The 15828-nt window shown below is 46.1% G+C and overlaps 6 protein-coding genes across 6 annotated transcripts; 2 read left to right on the top strand and 4 right to left on the bottom strand.

Moving 5' to 3' along the window:
* Window positions 1-949: 949 nt before the first annotated feature.
* BDV37DRAFT_204313 (mediator of RNA polymerase II transcription subunit 14) lies at window positions 950-5116 on the top strand. Its single transcript, XM_032079898.1, has 2 exons — window positions 950-1955; window positions 2015-5116. Exons 1-2 carry the CDS (start codon window positions 1251-1253, stop codon window positions 4637-4639), a joined length of 3330 nt encoding a protein of 1109 aa, XP_031937742.1. The 5' UTR covers window positions 950-1250; the 3' UTR covers window positions 4640-5116.
* Window positions 4716-7987, bottom strand: BDV37DRAFT_204320 (DNA polymerase epsilon noncatalytic subunit). Its single transcript, XM_032079899.1, has one exon. The coding sequence runs from the start codon at window positions 7679-7681 to the stop codon at window positions 5426-5428; it is 2256 nt and encodes a 751-aa protein (XP_031937743.1). The 5' UTR covers window positions 7682-7987; the 3' UTR covers window positions 4716-5425.
* Window positions 7988-8177: 190 nt separating this feature from the next.
* On the top strand, window positions 8178-9612 carry BDV37DRAFT_274493 (SHNi-TPR domain-containing protein; the record flags this gene model as incomplete). The annotated part of the gene is made up of 2 exons (XM_032085244.1): window positions 8178-9260; window positions 9331-9612. The coding sequence occupies 2 exons, from the start codon at window positions 8178-8180 to the stop codon at window positions 9610-9612; spliced, it is 1365 nt and encodes a 454-aa protein (XP_031937744.1).
* Window positions 9238-10727, bottom strand: BDV37DRAFT_257863 (yippee/mis18 family protein). Its single transcript, XM_032082988.1, has one exon. The coding sequence runs from the start codon at window positions 10646-10648 to the stop codon at window positions 9941-9943; it is 708 nt and encodes a 235-aa protein (XP_031937745.1). The 5' UTR covers window positions 10649-10727; the 3' UTR covers window positions 9238-9940.
* A 140-nt stretch (window positions 10728-10867) lies between these two features.
* BDV37DRAFT_204340 (ornithine decarboxylase antizyme) lies at window positions 10868-12251 on the bottom strand. The gene is made up of 4 exons (XM_032079901.1): window positions 12065-12251; window positions 11800-11972; window positions 11317-11735; window positions 10868-11245 (listed from the first exon to the last, which is right to left on the bottom strand). The coding sequence occupies exons 2-4, from the start codon at window positions 11830-11832 to the stop codon at window positions 11029-11031; spliced, it is 669 nt and encodes a 222-aa protein (XP_031937746.1). The 5' UTR covers window positions 11833-11972; window positions 12065-12251; the 3' UTR covers window positions 10868-11028.
* On the bottom strand, window positions 12206-15244 carry BDV37DRAFT_204332 (cleavage polyadenylation factor subunit MPE1). The gene is made up of 4 exons (XM_032079900.1): window positions 14750-15244; window positions 14136-14436; window positions 13982-14082; window positions 12206-13909 (listed from the first exon to the last, which is right to left on the bottom strand). Exons 1-4 carry the CDS (start codon window positions 14919-14921, stop codon window positions 12579-12581), a joined length of 1905 nt encoding a protein of 634 aa, XP_031937747.1. The 5' UTR covers window positions 14922-15244; the 3' UTR covers window positions 12206-12578.
* Window positions 15245-15828: the final 584 nt, after the last annotated feature.

Here is a 15828-nt window from a genome sequence, read left to right on the forward strand (position 1 = left end):
ACCACTGTACGGTTTGCCACACATATTTTAGACCAACCAAACTTAATACAGTATACATGGATACTTATTCTTTAAATACATGGTGACTACAAAGTACTGGGTCTATAATATGGTCTTTCTGAATAATTGTTAGGCCTATGGCCTTTCATATATGAAGACAATAATTATTCTCTATATTTAACAGACTATAAAGTACTGAATTTACATTAAAATGAGGGTACTTGTAAATATATAGTCCGTATATTTTATATTAGGAAAAAAATGTACCACTAATTTCTGTTAATTCCTAGACCGTACACTGTGTACAGTAATTAGATTTTTCCAATGAATTAAGACAAAGATAAATATATGGATATTATTTACTATCCTAATACCTAATAAAGACATTTTCTACGTAAATATATCTAATAACTGCAACTAAAGAGCCTGATCTTGGTGTAAAATGGTTATTTGGCCAATACTCCTGCCACTGTAAGTATCTATGATCCATAAGGCATAAAGGCACCAACTAATCAGCCACTGCTCCCGTGTTCGCATTGCATCGCGCCGGATTCCATCTTCAACCAATTCACTTCTCCACAATCTCACAAGTTTTCTGCACTGATATGATCAGTTCCACCTTTAGAATTATATCACTCTCTCAATAGTGCTTGTTGGGAATCTGCATGTCTCTCAAATTTTGATTGTATTGTACACTTTGGTTCTGGCCTCACTCCAGCTCCCCGCTTTTGTGCTTTCCAGGTTTAATATCTCACTGAGGGCCCTGACCCTAGATGCGCAATAATACCTCTCATCTTAACTGCTACCAGTAATACAAACAGTCACAGTTTCTTAATAGTCACGAGCTCGCATTTGACTGGCCTATCTGCAAAGTCATTGTCCCAGCTGGAAGCAAGTTAAATCTCTAGAGAAGGCCTTTTGTCTTTTCTTCTTCTCTTTTCCTTGCGCCCTACGACTTACTTTGTCGCTCAATTGAATATACGCGACAGAGCTGACCTCGGAAAATCACCGCAAACACCTTTGAATGCCACTACGACCGTCCAGTTGAGATATTCCATGCTTTGAATGGACATACATGGCATTGCGCTGAGCCCCAGATCCAGACGCAGAGTGCATCGTCCGCTTCCCTTCCTGCCCCACTCGCTATTTCGAACCCGAAAAAGCACCGCCATCAGGCCGTCGCCTCTATTGCGCAGAGGGTGAAGGAGGGGAGAGCTCGAAAGGATAAAGTCACCACTCCGCGTCCAGACATGCCGGGGGTAGTCATGGACAATACAGATATTGGTGGGGCCGGGCAGGGGCCAGCTGCTCACGATCCAAGAAACAATATGCGATCTTTGACACCAGATATCAGTCGAAATTCCACCTTGGGCGACTCACATGCGGAACGAGTTCATATCAATGGTATGACGAAGAATGCGGCTGATCTTAGTCAAGCCGAAGACGCGTCTGCGGTCAAAATTATACCGACTAAATCTACGGAGTTACCAGAGCTGCCACACATAACGCAAGGCTTTTTCTCATTCTCAAAATTAATCAATAGATCTGTGCAACAATCCTGGAATGATCTTTCCGACTTGATCACGGAGATGGCAGACATCCAAGTTTCACCTCAAGATTCAAGTTCTTTGCAATTGCCCGCTAGTGGCAAGTCATATGGAAATCAGAGCCCAGGAAATCTACGGAAAAAAGCACGGATCCTTGACTTTGCACATGCTAAGCGTGCAGAGTTCATCAAACTCCTTGTCTTGTCCCAATGGGGCCGACAAGCAGCTGATGTTAGCAAGCTAATTGACCTTCAAAACTTTATCCGTACTCGTCATCAGGCTTATATGGGTGCTTTGCAATGGATCGGTGATATGAAGCGAGATTTGGTACAAGCCCAAGTAGCTAACCCGGATTTAAGAACGGCTCTCGAGGTCTTGTCCAAGGGTAAAGTATCTTCCATGTCAGATGTGCGCTCCATCTTTCCTATAATATTTTTGATAATCAATGTTAACTTGTTTATATTTAGCTTGGGTATAAACCGCCTAGATCCTTGACTGGCAAACATACGCTCAAGAGATTGCAGAAAATCAACAGGATCATAAGTGTGAGATTGGCGTTGCACGATTCAGTCCCTCGCGCCTTTCAAACGTATAGCATCCGTGATGGCCGGGTCACATTTGTTGTGCCGAACGAATTTGAACTCGATCTTTCAATTGGACAAGAAGACGAATCTTCTCAGTTATATTTCGTTGACGTACGGTTTCTCTTCAATCCATCGTCACCGATCCCCAAGGGTCGAATACTCAACGAATTTGATGTCAAGATAAATGAAGCCCTCCGAAATGATGGCCTTGCTGGATGCTTCGATTTATTGCACAGTCTCGTTCTCACCAACAAGATCAACATACTCTTTAAGCAGGCTATGGAATTGGCCCGAGGCCTCTGGTACGATGTCTTGCGTGTTGAGCTTTTGCACCGAACTCTCGTTGTACATTACTGGACGCAAAAAGTTGGAGCTAAAAGTTGGCTAGAGATTGGGATCAAGAGCGGTCGAATATACGGTGAGAATGATGGCTATAGGTATCCTTATTTGGACTTGCGCTGGATAAGAGACGGCCAAGAGGTTGACAGCGAAGAGATCGAGTTCAACACAGAGAGCCTCTCGATGGAATGTATTCTGCGAAGTGTCATCGCGCTGCATATTTCTCACATACTCTCCTCGGCATATCGCATCATAAGCGAAAGTCCACTTTACTCTGCCGGCAGATTATCTCTACAGGCTCAACTGACTAGGACTGAGCCTGGAGACTGTGGATTGGCTATCCAACTTACAGAGTCCAGGCATCTTAGTGTTTCCATTGAGCCGATGTCGGGAGCAAGCATTATATCGGCTACCCCCAGCGCTCAGGACCGACTTGACAATGATCGCAGCTTTGACAAGTCTTCCGCCGAGGATATAGTGGCCCGAGTTGCACGACTTCGCTGTATGGCTGCGATAGATGAGATTGAATCGAACGTTAGAATGCTGGGCTTCGAAACAGTGAATCCCAGAAGTTTAAAGATAGATTTTCGAAGAATGTTTCCGAACAATGTCCTGCGGTTTTCCTTTTTCTGGCATCATCTCTGGGAACGCAACTGGATTGTAGCAGCAACAAGCAGCATGGACGGTGACAACTGGTGGGTGGTGCAACTTCAGACAACAACGACAGCAGAAAGTCATTCAGTCTTTGATGCAAACACACATATTTCTGCTACTCTTCGTTCAGCCCAGGTCATAAGCGGTACATTCTTCCCTGTGAGCCAGAATATCAGCTACCCCTCGTTTGCAGATTTGGGGCATTATCTTTCTGGGATTCTAGCAGTTCATACCAATGCGCGCTATTTAGTGGACCTACAATCCGTTGACTTTTACCCCCCTCTACAACGACTGGTGATTGAACCGGACCTTCATATTCCTGAAATCTTTATGCGTTATGAAGTGGCGAATATTCCCGAAGCATTCCGGATAGCCTTACCTAGTGGGCTAAAGAGGAGGGTTCGCACCAAAGACACGATCCGCCTCGCGTTTCATGGGATAGATCCTTGCAAGAAGGCTGCCATTATAGTCGCTTATGGGAATTTATTGATACCAGCCAAAACTTTCAGCGCTTTGAATTCAACATGGGACCATTCGCTGGTTTTCCAAAAGAGAGGTACTGGCTTCGCTATCCGCCTGCTGGCTCCGCCTGGCCGTCCTGTCATTCCCAAACTCATGGAAAATTTGCAAAGACTTGATTGTGTCTTGTCAATTTTTGAGAGCCTTCAGCGAAAGAAAATGGAGCCTCGATCTCTGTCGCTGTCACATGTCACCTTTGCCTACGGCCCCGAGAAAGACCTCCTCGCCACCCTGAATATTGAAACAACCATGCCGCCGAGTTCTATAGAGTATGATCCTATTCTCCTAGCATCTCGAGCCAAGTCATTGTTTCGTTTGCGCTTAGGCCTATCTCTTGAATTTCCAAACCCACATCGTCGCATACAGAAATCTATTGAATCCACGTTGAATCACAGCACCACCGACGCGGGTCTAGACACTGTTGCTGAACTTCTCTTGCTTACACTTCCATTAATGCGAGCCCTAGACCGGATCTTGATGAACCCGTCTAACAAGCAGCCACTGAAGGTGCAGGTGACTGTTCGTAATGCGAAGACATTTCAGATTCACTATCCTGCTCAGAGCTTCCGCTTCCAATTAGTTGCCACTCATCACCTTAGTCACATGGTCTGGATTCTGAAAGAGCTGAGCAGTCCTAAGGAAGGATCAAGCCAGGATCAACTCAAGTCGAAGCTTCGAGAAATGTTATATAACTCCAAGGGTGATGGCTGGAGAGGTTTGGGTAATGGAGTTGTCGCCGAGACTGACAAAGTCGGGAATCTTCTGACAGAGCTCGACAAATGTTTTGAGGCTAGCGGCAGTGTAGGTTTGACAGACTCGACACCTGAAGCGAAAGCCAACGGCTCGAAGAGTTTTGTTCAACAGTCGACGGCAGAAAATGGAAACCTTGAAGGCATACTCAGCGAATCAGCAAAATTGATTCCTGCGCCAAATGTTACAATTCGGCACAAGGCTGGTGACACCACACAAAATGCGGATATTATTATGATTGATTAGAGTCGCAAAGCTTCCTCAGCCTCTGGACATATTGGGTTGCCTCGTCATGAGCCACTAGATCTAGTTGGATTCTCGCCGCCCACCCCTCCTCTTACGGTTTTCTGTTTCTTCCTAGGTACAGATAAGGTATCTAGATGTGTCACGTCCGTCGCGATTGTAGCTATGTGTACAGTGATTTGGTCCACATAATTTCCCTTCACCCGGCGGCTCTTTTCTTTGAGATCATGTTGTACGAGTCATTTTTGCTGGCTCCATATCTTGGCAGGTGATTTCCGTCACGAGCTTGATCAACGAAATTAATGCATTGTTAGCTCTTACGGCAGAGTTCACAGAATCAAGGCGTTAGTTACGGGGGGCTGTGTTTTCTTTTCTACTTTCAGCTTCATTATCAGTTATTCTTCGCATCGGACCTTGGCTGACAGACTTCCTGTATATTATCCATTCTTTGCCGTGTTAAGGGCATTTTTACTGCCAGTGACTAACTTTTTATTGGTTTATCGGAAACCTCGTTAGCATCTCTTGAATACATCGAGTTCAAGGTTTTTGACATACGGCGCCAACATATTTCCGTCCCTAGAGAAGATAGATCTTGTCAACCTATGTTATGGCTCACAAAGCCATGCAAGGATTATATTCAGCCGCAGCACTGAATCAAAATTGAATCGCTAAATAGTTCTAATTACCATGTATTACATAGTCCCGGGTTTGCTCTGTCACGAGAAATGAAAAACTGTGGCATGTAGTTATGGACGTGGTTTAAACCCCCACCCTGATAATCAATGGCTATTAGTGCATCTCTTTCACCTTTCCTCGGTTCTTGGAAGCATCGTATTCAATCCACCTCACGGAAAACAAATCACCTTCTGGAATAAGCTTCCCGGGATTCATTACATGACATCCTTCATAAGTCATACAGAACGGCGCCGCTTCAGGATCGGCTAGAACAAAGCTTGATGGTAATGGATACAGCTGCAAGGAAGAGGCATAGTCCCATAAGACGGGTCGCAACGAAAGTGGGAAAGGCGACATGGTGCCCTGATCCAAGATAGTCTTGACAAGCTTTCGTGACACATTGACTGCAGAAGGAACCGGATAGGATTCAGCTCCTATTCGTGGCGTTTGGGTCTCGACGGAGCCTTCAGGTGCTACGGAGCTCCTTTGGTTTTCTATCTCTTCATCCATTACTGTAGACCTATCAGCATCTTGTCCAATGCTCACTGCGCTGCGTCTCAGCCGCCCTGAAATGTCATCGCGGACTATAGCGATGTCATGGAGCGGTCCGAACAAGGTGATGCGTGAGGGATTCGTAGTCCAAATAGCTTCACCAATAGGCTCGGATGACTGAGATCGGTCCGACTCAGCATTCGCCATAGCGAATGCACGTTTCACCCGTGAAGTGAACAGTTCAGGAACAGCCTGACGAGGGATAGCAGAAGCAGCACCAGCTGAAAAGGCGGATGGCCAGGGGTCGTTGTCACCTGGCACAAAAGTAAACGTAGAATGCTGTAGCAGAGAAGGGAATTCAGATAGCACCATAGCGAGCGAGTCAAAGTATTCTTTGTACTCAATACCACCTGCCTGACCGCTACCGTTGACCATAGCCTTCTGGACAAAGTTCCCGATTAGAACGAAAACAATTGGCCGTTCTCTCAGCGGCAAGTCACTGTAGAAGCCGAAGAGCCGCTTCAGTGCGTCCACCGTCTTCACATGATCAAGGTTAACCTCGCTCATAATTACCATTTTGGAGCAACGGGAGTCATCTGCACCTCCGTGCAAGTCCTGTAAGCATCTCGCTTGAATATGTCTCATACGAGATCCCCGCGCGCGTTCGCTTCCGACTCCTAGAAAGTCTACCCAGCCAAACCCCCCACTAGTGCTCACTTCCCCTGTGGCCTGTCGACTTTTGGTTCCCAGTGACATTTCCCGTCTTTCGCAGGGAGGTCCACAAATAGAGACTCCGACGAATATACCCCCAATAGCACCCCCAACCCCGGTGTTCCCACCCAAGGTCGACCCCTTCACGGTTTCTTCCTCTTCGTAGATCCCATCGACGAGCACAATCATACCAGGCGCAAACCAGGCACCATTCTCTGGTATAATCCGTGCATGACTCAGTTCCAAAGCGATACTCCCAGTCAAGTCGGTAAGGGACAGATCACCCGTTGGGGAAACAGAAAGCATGCCGAGTAACAAATGCGAAGTACCACTCCTGCCTAGCAGGTTTGCGACAGGAGTAAGCTTGTAGCATTTATTAGGAGCAAAAGACGATGATGATCGCGACAATGAGGGTACGCTGGAAGAGCCTAATGACAGTTGAAACGATTCATTTCGTAGTAGGCGTTGGTGAATCACATTATAACGATCCCGGAACAAGGCAGTTTTATGAGAGGGCTGTGGAAAGAGAGAAGCCTTCGACTTTGCAACCTCGAAATACTTCTTGTCGGCGTTGTATGTCAGACGCGGAATATCAAATGCATCCACTACCTTGATCCAATTTCTTGGGTGAAAGGAAAGGTTCGAGTCTCCCTGTTCTCCATCTCCTAGAGTCGACGCTGCAGAGGGGGACAAACGTAGATTGGGGTGCGTACCCCCCATATTTCGAGAGGTACTCATGGACACGCCATCTGTTGTCGGGGTCTTTCCAACAACAAATCTACCCCCGCTCATATTCCCTTCAACAGTTTGCAAAATCGTTTGTAGCGAGGCACCTTTGCCTTCTTCGACAATAACACCTCCTCCAGCCTTTTTCCAGCTTTTAGCCACTTCATCCAACACTCGCTCTGCAAGGCCTTCCTCGCGCCATCCTGACCCACAATTTTTGCCCACAAAGGTAGCTAAAGTCTGTAGTGCAGATGATGAAATCGTCAAGTTATGTTTCCGGGTGAATGTACGGAAAGCGACGGGCCGAAGGGTGGAGGGGGGAAGTAAAATAGGCAGGATAGACGTCCTCGTAGGAAGATTATTGGATTTGTTTTTTCGCAAAGGGTGCGCGGGGGTCGCAAATGCAGGAGATGATGAAGGGACCGGATCTGAGTCCATCATTACATACGCATTCACATGTACCTCAATAGTCGTGGATATCGGTTTTTATGCCGTGGGCATCCTTCAATCAATTTTTGACTAGGCAACAGGCTCCATGAGAATTGACTCAACGTGCGTTATCTACTGATCTCGCTGTGATCTCAGTATCGGCTGCCAGTGATACTAAGCAAACCCCAAAAGCGATGGAAATCTACTCTGTAGACTGCGTGGGCGGACGCGTGATAAATTAAATAGAGTGGCGCGGCCACTGACGCGACCCGCGCCAGTTTGGAAATAAGTCCGTCATTGAACGTCAATAGATAGAGAACAACTATTTCCTTCTTTTATTCTTTCGCGCTTGCACCACCTGCTTCCCATTGTTCTTTTCTATAGTGTATCTTAATTTTTGTTTCCCAGGGGACTACTCAGTTCGATCCTTTTACTATCTTTAACGCCCCAAACTATATCACACCGACATTTTTTTGGAACGAGATACTTGGGACAATAGACCGCGGCAATGGCGGAGTATGACCGTGCGGAAATGAGCGCTGCACCGCTCCAAGATACCAACGAAAGTATGAGGGCGCGCTTAACAGACCTGACTGAGCGAGCTGCCGCCAAGGATGCCGTCAAAGATTTCAACGCTGCTGCTGAGCTTTATTCTGAGGCTACAGAGCTCCAAGCTAGGTTGAATGGGGAGTTGTCGCTTGACAATGCCGATCTACTATATTACTATGGAAAATCTCTTTACAATGTTGCTGTGAGCAAGAGTGATGTCCTTGGTTCCAAAGTAGCTGGAGAAAGTCAGACACAGGTACATGATCCGCTTACTGTGAATGCTTCTTCGTCTGGGACTACATCTGTTAGTGATAGCCTTGTTCAGGATGCCATTTCCAATGGACTAGCTCAGAAGGAGGTGCTTGCTGGAAAGGCGCAGTCTCAGAAGGTCGAGGACAAGCCATATTTTCAATTCACAGGAGATGAGAACTTTGACGCCTCCGATTCCGACGGGGAAGATAAAAGCGATGGTGACGGAGGTGCCGAAGAAGACGAAGATGACTTCGCAAATGCTTTTGAAGTCCTCGACCTCGCGCGCATACTCTACCTCAAGAGATTAAACGCAGCAGAAGAAAAATGTGGGAAAGGCAAAGCCGCAGATCTACCTCATCATATTAAACAAATTAAGGAGCGTCTCGCAGATACGTACGATCTCCAGGCCGAGATCTCGCTAGAAGCTGAACGTTTCACGGATGCAGTGACTGATCTCAGAACGGCACTTGATTTGAGACAGTCTTTGTTTCCAATGGAGGATCCATCGATCGCCGAATGTCACTATAAGCTTTCGCTTGCCCTGGAATTCGCGTCTGTCAATAAGGCAGATGACAATTCCGCTAATAGCAAGAGCGATAGGACGGCCAATGAACAGATGAGAAAAGAAGCGGCGAGCCAAATGGAAAAAGCAATTGAAAGTTGTCAGGTGAGATTGGCTCAGGAGCAGAAGGTATTAGATAATAGTAGTACCATGGAGGAAGACAAAGCAACCGCTATGAAGAGAAAAATAGCCAATGTGAAGGATATCATAGCAGACATGGAGCAAAGAGTAAGTTTCTCTCAACCATCCGAACCTCGGATTCTTATCCTCGAACCACGTACATCTAACTGGCCCACAGCTTGTTGATTTAAAGCGCCCCCCGGTATTACTCGAAGATCATGATGAGAGGAATGAAGCTATGCTGAAAGGTATCCTGGGTCAGATAATGGGGCAGTCTCCTTCGGAGCAGATGGTACAGTTGGACAAAGTTACGAAGGGAGCTAATGATCTCTCGGCGCTTGTCAAACGGAGATCAGGTGGTAACCAACTGGTATCTACACAGAAGCGCTCAGCTCAGGAAAGTGACCAGGAAGGAGATGTGAAAAGAACACGAGTCGGCAAAACAAACGGTTCCCCTTAGCCTTCATATTGATCATTGCCTTGCTAACCGTCTCTTATTCGCTTCTGTCAGCGTCAAGAAATAACGAATTGGCTCTATACCACAAAATGTTACAACGACTACGGGACTACTTGGAACCAAAGAAGAGATTACCCACCCCAACAACTTTTCAAACTTATGGAAACCTCGGGAATGCACTTGGAATTGTTGTAGCTTAAACATTACCATTAAGAAGCCTTTTGCAGGGTTACTCCGCAGATATTGGTCAGAAAAGAAAACATGAGAGCAGGGTATCAGGATGCCACGATTGCTGAAACAGAAAAAGAGAGAGATAATGTATAATAGTCCTTCAGGGTGTAAGGCCAAAAATCGAGGTATGACGATCTAATTTGCGGCTTCGCCGCCGTATAGCCAGACCAGGGCTCCAAACACCGGCAAACAGATCTTCGCATTCGTCTTCGTCCTGGCTATCGAACTCCACACAATCACCCGGCGTACCGACATCCACTTTTGCAGAAGTCATTGGTCCAGATGGTGCAACAGGCCCGGCATATGAATCCGACTCCCATGAGGAGGATGTCACGGTCCGTTTGGTTTCCAAAATGAACTTGCCAACCTTGTAACGTTGCGATTCTTCTTCAGCGGCAACATATTTCCATCCAAGAATATTCCCACAGAAAGCACAACTGATATCACTGACTGTATGGGCGCCTGTGACCAGTTGACGTGATACGGGATTCTGCATTATGGTATTTGGGAGTGACTCTGTCGGCGAGGACGTTGTACTGATGGATACCGCACTCACGATAGGTTCCGCCGACACGAGATACGCGCGGCCATGTCGACCAGTGAACCCTTTGCTGATGATCTGGGACGTCAAACATAAATCCGTTGCGCAACGAGAACACCGAATATATGATACCTGGCTACCTAGGTATTTCTGGCAGCTCTCATCCATGGACGAGGTTCTGGCAGAGGGTCCAGCTGAGGACGAGTACCCCGCTTTGCGTTGTCGAGAACGGAACACAGTTGGGGGAAGAAGGAACTTGGGGAACATAAAGAGTAGTCTAATGCTGGGGTTCAATATTATAGCTTTATTTTACAGAATAGTAGTGCAGCTGAGATCTGCTAAACCATATAGACTCGCTGCGTTTCGAGAAAGACGTCAGTGTAAGTAGTAGTGTCATACTGAGGTCATACCATACCGCCCAAGGAAGCATCGGGCTTCCGACTCCGAGGTCCGCTTACTAGTACACAGTACACTCTCATTGAGATCGCCAATAGCAATTGAATCCATTATATTGTGCCCCACTGAAAGTATCTAGTAGTGAAAGTAACCAGCACATCAATCAACATTAAACCCTCAAGGAGCGGAAGCACCAATCTGACAACATACAATGTACTATTTCAACTTGCTGCAAAGTAAGGGTCGCACTGCTAAACTTCAGCACCCAAAAAAAGCCATTCAGCACTAAGTGACAATTCGACACAATCTCGAGTGCTCCACGGTTGCAGTGTTGTCAAGTTAAATCCGCACCAACCCAAATTCCTCACAACTTCGAGCTCTGCTGCATCTTGCGAACGCGGAATGCATGCAACAATCTGAGAGCACCCAAATTCAGGGAGACTTGCTAGCTCAAAAAGAGCAATTAATCTGTCAAACGAGCCGTGAGCCTCCGTTCTATTTCAGTGTAATCTACCCGTAACCCCGAAATATAAACATACCCAGTCTTGAGACCTTGGCCAAGTGCACGTTCACGGAAGAATATGAATAGGGTGCGCTCGTCATTCGAACTGGTCATGAATCCTCGGTAGATACAATCACTTGTATAGTCCAACACCTCAATCCACTCTTGAATTCGGCTATGCTCGTAACCTGAGTTACTCGGTTGAATTTGATACGCACCTGCCCCAAGCGACTCTTGTCCAGAGATAATCCGCTCACCAAGGAAAATCACAGACAATGTGTCGCAGAAGAGCCTCTCACACTCTTCCGGGATAGTATGCGCCGCCCCCTCTTTGTATTCGGGTATAATGTTACCTGAAAAACTGCTCTCCATTCCTGTATGGGTAGAGAGATCAGGCGGGGGGCTTGGAGACAAGGTTTTCGACCCTGAGGGGACCTCAGGGATACCACTGGGCTCCTGTGAAAGGTAGCACTATGGCATCAGTACAAATTAACAATATACAAGCCATGTATGCGCTTACCAGCCCCAGTCGTAGTGTAGTAATGGAAACCATTAACTCTCGATGTTGACGTGTTGACACTGTAGCAGCTCGCAAGTGCAGAAGTCTGGAGAGCTTTGTCGGGAAATCGCTGTAACTGATTGAAGGTATTACTGTTGCTATTCGAGAACTTAGCCATGGCTGTGGTAGTCGCCCTAGAGAAAGGGTTATTATATATAATTCGTCTATAAAGTGGCTGAGATGTCTGCTTGGGTTAGACTGGCAGCCAGATTTGACGGAGACCAACTAGAAAGGGGCCGATTGGAAACGTAAAGCAGTTCTGGTCCAAATATAACTAAGATGCAATAGGTTACTGGATGTGTTATTTGTAGTCCGTTGGCCGATGCTGGAGATAATGGAAGGGGTTCTTTGGGTTGTTAATTTGTTACACAGGTGACAGTCATCTGACTTGGTTGTTCGTTAAGTGTCACGTGTCAATGACTAATGGATGATAGTTAGTTAGCTAAGTTATCATTCCATGGTTACTTTTCATGTTTAGCTTCAATCCAGAGTTGACCTGCCAACCACCACAACTTTGACAACACACCGCTCCAATCCATTCTAATTCAAGTGTTACGTAACCAAGGCAAAGCCTATGGTGAGTGTATACAGCACATGTGTAGGATATACAAACAAGAAAGATACACGATGTGAAAAGAGAAGAGTAACTCCTATGCACAATAGAAGATGTCCCATAACTCCCAAGTTGACATGGACCCAAAGGAAAAAACATGAACAGAGTGCGAATCTCTGTAAAGCATTTAAAGCTCTCGATAATCACTCGGCCTTATCCTCCTATATCTTGCTTGATGTCGTTGTGGATTAACTGGCTGGCGGAAGTACGCTGTATCCTCTTCGCGGGCATACGGAGTGCTGAATGTAGTCCGCTGCTGGTTTGAGAAATGACCCATACTTGGTCCCTGGGGAAAACCTAAACTCTGTTGCATACCCCCAGCCATATGAGCTATGGGAAACATGTTCATTTGAGAGTCACCCATCCCATTGAACATATTCGTAGCGCCGTACCCAGAGTTGACTGCACCATTTGTGCTATCACCATATAAACCATTTGACAGTGCATTGAAATTCATACCGCCCATAGGATTCCAAGTTTGGCTGATATTGGCAGTGAAAGCATTGGATGAAGCTAGGCCAGCCGAGTTCATGAACCCCGTCCCTTCTCCAGCGAATCCAGCATCAGGGAATGCCATTGAAGGAATGCCCTGGGCCTGCATGAAATTGAATCCACCAAAATGCATTTGTTGGCCGAAAGGGAGAGGCTGAAACCCAGATGAAGCATCATTAACTTGTGATGGCGAAGTCTCGATCGACTTAGGGTTATCTTCAGCTTTCTGCTTCTTCTGCGTGGAAGTTTGGTTTGATCCTTCGGTGGCTTCGCCAAGAGGACCATCCTCTGCAGGCCTTTTCTTGGAATATTTCGACAAACCTGCCCGGGGTGAAGCCGGTGACGATAGTTCTGCTTTTCTACTTGAATCGCCCGTTGAGGCATATGGTTTGTTGGTTGATTGATTCTCCTGAGCTGCCGAATGCTTCTCTTTTTCTTTTTTGGAATCCACCTTCTCAGTTTCGTAAGCCTTAATCTTGATGACAGCGTCGTCGTCTGCAGACAAATTATCCAGCAGGACACCTTCTGTTCCACACCCTGGGCAGACGAAATCACTCTCAATTAATGCATTTGTAATACAGTCATTGCAGTAAGTTCTTTGGCAGCACGGCGTTTTTGTGGGTTCTAAAAACATCCGTTTGTCAATTGGGCACTCTAGCCCACGTGCTTGCAGCTCCTTGCTGTATTCTGCAGCTGCAGCTTCGGCGGCGGCGGCGGCCGAAGCCTTAGCTTTTTCTTGATACAGTTCCCAAGCCGCCTTGTCTGGTTTAGCAATGACAAAATCACCATCAGCATTAACCATAACGCCTGTATTCTTCAAATCTTCATTAGAACCATCTATTGTGAGCGATTCCGGTTTTTCGACTTTGGTTTGCAAAGAACGAGGTATACCAGTTGAACGTTTCACTCGGTACTTGCCATCGAACTTGGGGTCATTGTTGGTTGGGCATGCTTGGATCCAATGACCTAATCATGAGCTTTAGCCAATTTGCAACCATCAAATTCGACACCAACTAAGAAATGCATGCCAAAACCAACCTTTTTCACGGCAACGATAGCAAAGATACCCAGGAGGTGGAGGGTGGTCGGGGACATTTATTGGTTTTCCTCTCCCGCGACCAAGCGGAACAGGTGTAGCACTATGAATAATTATCAGATGAAGGAATCATGAGGTTGAACGAAGTATGCTCACTTAGCCATCTCTTGCTGTTGCTCTTTCCATTGATTAGCCTGCAAGTTAAAAAGCGCATTTATCTTCTCTTCTTCGGTCTGAGCATTGTTAAGTTCTAGGACACCGTTGCTAACTGTATTGGTAGGGTTGGGCATTGTTCGGCTCGATGAAACTTGGTCATTACGAGAAGCGTTGCGCGCATTTATAGGCATTTTTCCGGATACGTAACGAGTAGCACCGCCTTTTCCAGGTCGCGATGCGGGTAGCCTCCGAGCTATAACAGACGTCGAACGAGGTATGATTGTGGTATCGTCATCGTACTCTAGGTCACAAATATCTGTTAGCTGCTCATTCTCCTACTCTTTTTTTTTTCTCTCTGGCTTCGTGCTTCTATTGTTCGATCTTCTTCTTTTTCTTCTTCTTCTTCTTCTTCTTCCTTTTCCTCCTCCTCCTCTTCTCCTTCTCCTTCTTCCTCTTCCTCTTCTCCTCCCCCTCCTCCTCCTCAGCCGCCCCCTCCTCCGTCATGACCTTCCATTTCCCCCGTTTCTTATTCCTAGCATTTTCCTTCTCCAGATTGCCAACGCGCAAAGGAAAGGTGTGATGGGGCTCAAGAATAATCGGTTCGTTCAACTTACCTTCTCTGGTGTCTTCATTGTAGATGGACAGCTCGAAATCAGTTCCGTCACCCAGTCTACTCTGATTGATAATTTCGCGTTTCAATTCAAAGACAGAGATACCGGTGCCATCAAAAGTCACCCTTGAAGGTTCTTTTTGAGATTTGAACTTGAAGTGAACAGAGGATGACATTGTATTCAATTGCACGTCCAACGAGAGTGTTTGCGAATGTAATTAAATGAAGATTAAAGGGGTATCGCTCTTGCGAGAAAGGATACAACAGGAAAATAAAATAGGCAAGACAACACTTGGGAAACGTGTGGCAAATAGCCAACGACAGATTTTGATTCGAGAATCCTCTTTGTTATAAGACCCTGAAAATCGCAAGACCAATATCTATTGATGATATTGCTCGAACTCATGAACTTAAAGACCTTTGCTGAATGCTGGATGGTAAGTGTTCAAACTGCATACAAACAAGACAAAGTCCGAACGAATACAAAGCGTAACAGTTTGCAGTACTGTGGTAAACAAAGGTGAGCCACAGGGGTGCTTCTTATGTCCTATTGTTTTTCTTTTCTTTTTTCATAGGAGGTTTCACCGTTCAATAGATGAATTAGAACTTCCCAGTCTCCTCTAGCTTGCAATGAAGCCTAGAGTTGTAGCACAAAACAGGGGCTTGGATGTCTTATCGAAATGCAAAATCCATGCACAAGGGTGAGCAGTTGATACTTGAACAATACCAGAAGTAGATGAAGCTTGGGGCAAGCTGAGCAGCGAAAGACTTTGGGCAACAGGCAGTATTGTCGCACGACAAGATACCTGACTAATCCAGAAATTACGACTCAGTAGTACTGGATCGAGTATAACGTATATTTGAAGGGTTAAATTGGAAGAAGGGGTAGATAGGAGGAGATAGAGGGAAAAGATGCCCCAAGAACCAGCAGGAGGTAGCTGTGTTGTTCAAAGAAGATGTAGGAGAAACGAAAGACGTGCTAGGTATGAGTTTGATGGGTGGGATCAAAGCGCAACTCGGAAGTGGTGGCAACCAAAGTATTATCAAATCACGTGATCTAACGGCTAACTAGCCTGACCGCCT

The sequence above is a fragment of the Aspergillus pseudonomiae genome, assembly GCF_009193645.1.
Source record: "Aspergillus pseudonomiae strain CBS 119388 unplaced genomic scaffold BDV37scaffold_79, whole genome shotgun sequence".
NCBI classification, from domain to species: Eukaryota; Fungi; Ascomycota; class Eurotiomycetes; order Eurotiales; family Aspergillaceae; genus Aspergillus; species Aspergillus pseudonomiae.

Excerpts from the sequence above, each read along its gene's own strand:
- BDV37DRAFT_204332 (XM_032079900.1), bottom strand. The coding sequence starts at position 14,921 with ATGTCATCCTCTGTTCACTTCAAGTTCAAATCTCAAAAAGAACCTTCA. Across the intron at positions 14,083-14,135 it reads CAACAGCAAGAGATGGCTAA|TGCTACACCTGTTCCGCTTG; the intron begins GTGAGCATACTT and ends AATTATTCATAG. Across the intron at positions 13,910-13,981 it reads CTATCGTTGCCGTGAAAAAG|GTCATTGGATCCAAGCATGC; the intron begins GTTGGTTTTGGC and ends GCTCATGATTAG.
- BDV37DRAFT_204340 (XM_032079901.1), bottom strand. The coding sequence starts at position 11,832 with ATGGTTTCCATTACTACACTACGACTGGGGCTG. Across the intron at positions 11,736-11,799 it reads CTACACTACGACTGGGGCTG|GAGCCCAGTGGTATCCCTGA; the intron begins GTAAGCGCATAC and ends TACCTTTCACAG. Across the intron at positions 11,246-11,316 it reads GGCCAAGGTCTCAAGACTGG|ATTAATTGCTCTTTTTGAGC; the intron begins GTATGTTTATAT and ends CTCGTTTGACAG.
- BDV37DRAFT_204320 (XM_032079899.1), bottom strand. The coding sequence starts at position 7,681 with ATGATGGACTCAGATCCGGTCCCTTCATCATCTCCTGCATTTGCGACC.
- BDV37DRAFT_257863 (XM_032082988.1), bottom strand. The coding sequence starts at position 10,648 with ATGTTCCCCAAGTTCCTTCTTCCCCCAACTGTGTTCCGTTCTCGACAA.
- BDV37DRAFT_204313 (XM_032079898.1), top strand. The coding sequence starts at position 1,251 with ATGCCGGGGGTAGTCATGGACAATACAGATATTGGTGGGGCCGGGCAG. Across the intron at positions 1,956-2,014 it reads AAGTATCTTCCATGTCAGAT|CTTGGGTATAAACCGCCTAG; the intron begins GTGCGCTCCATC and ends GTTTATATTTAG.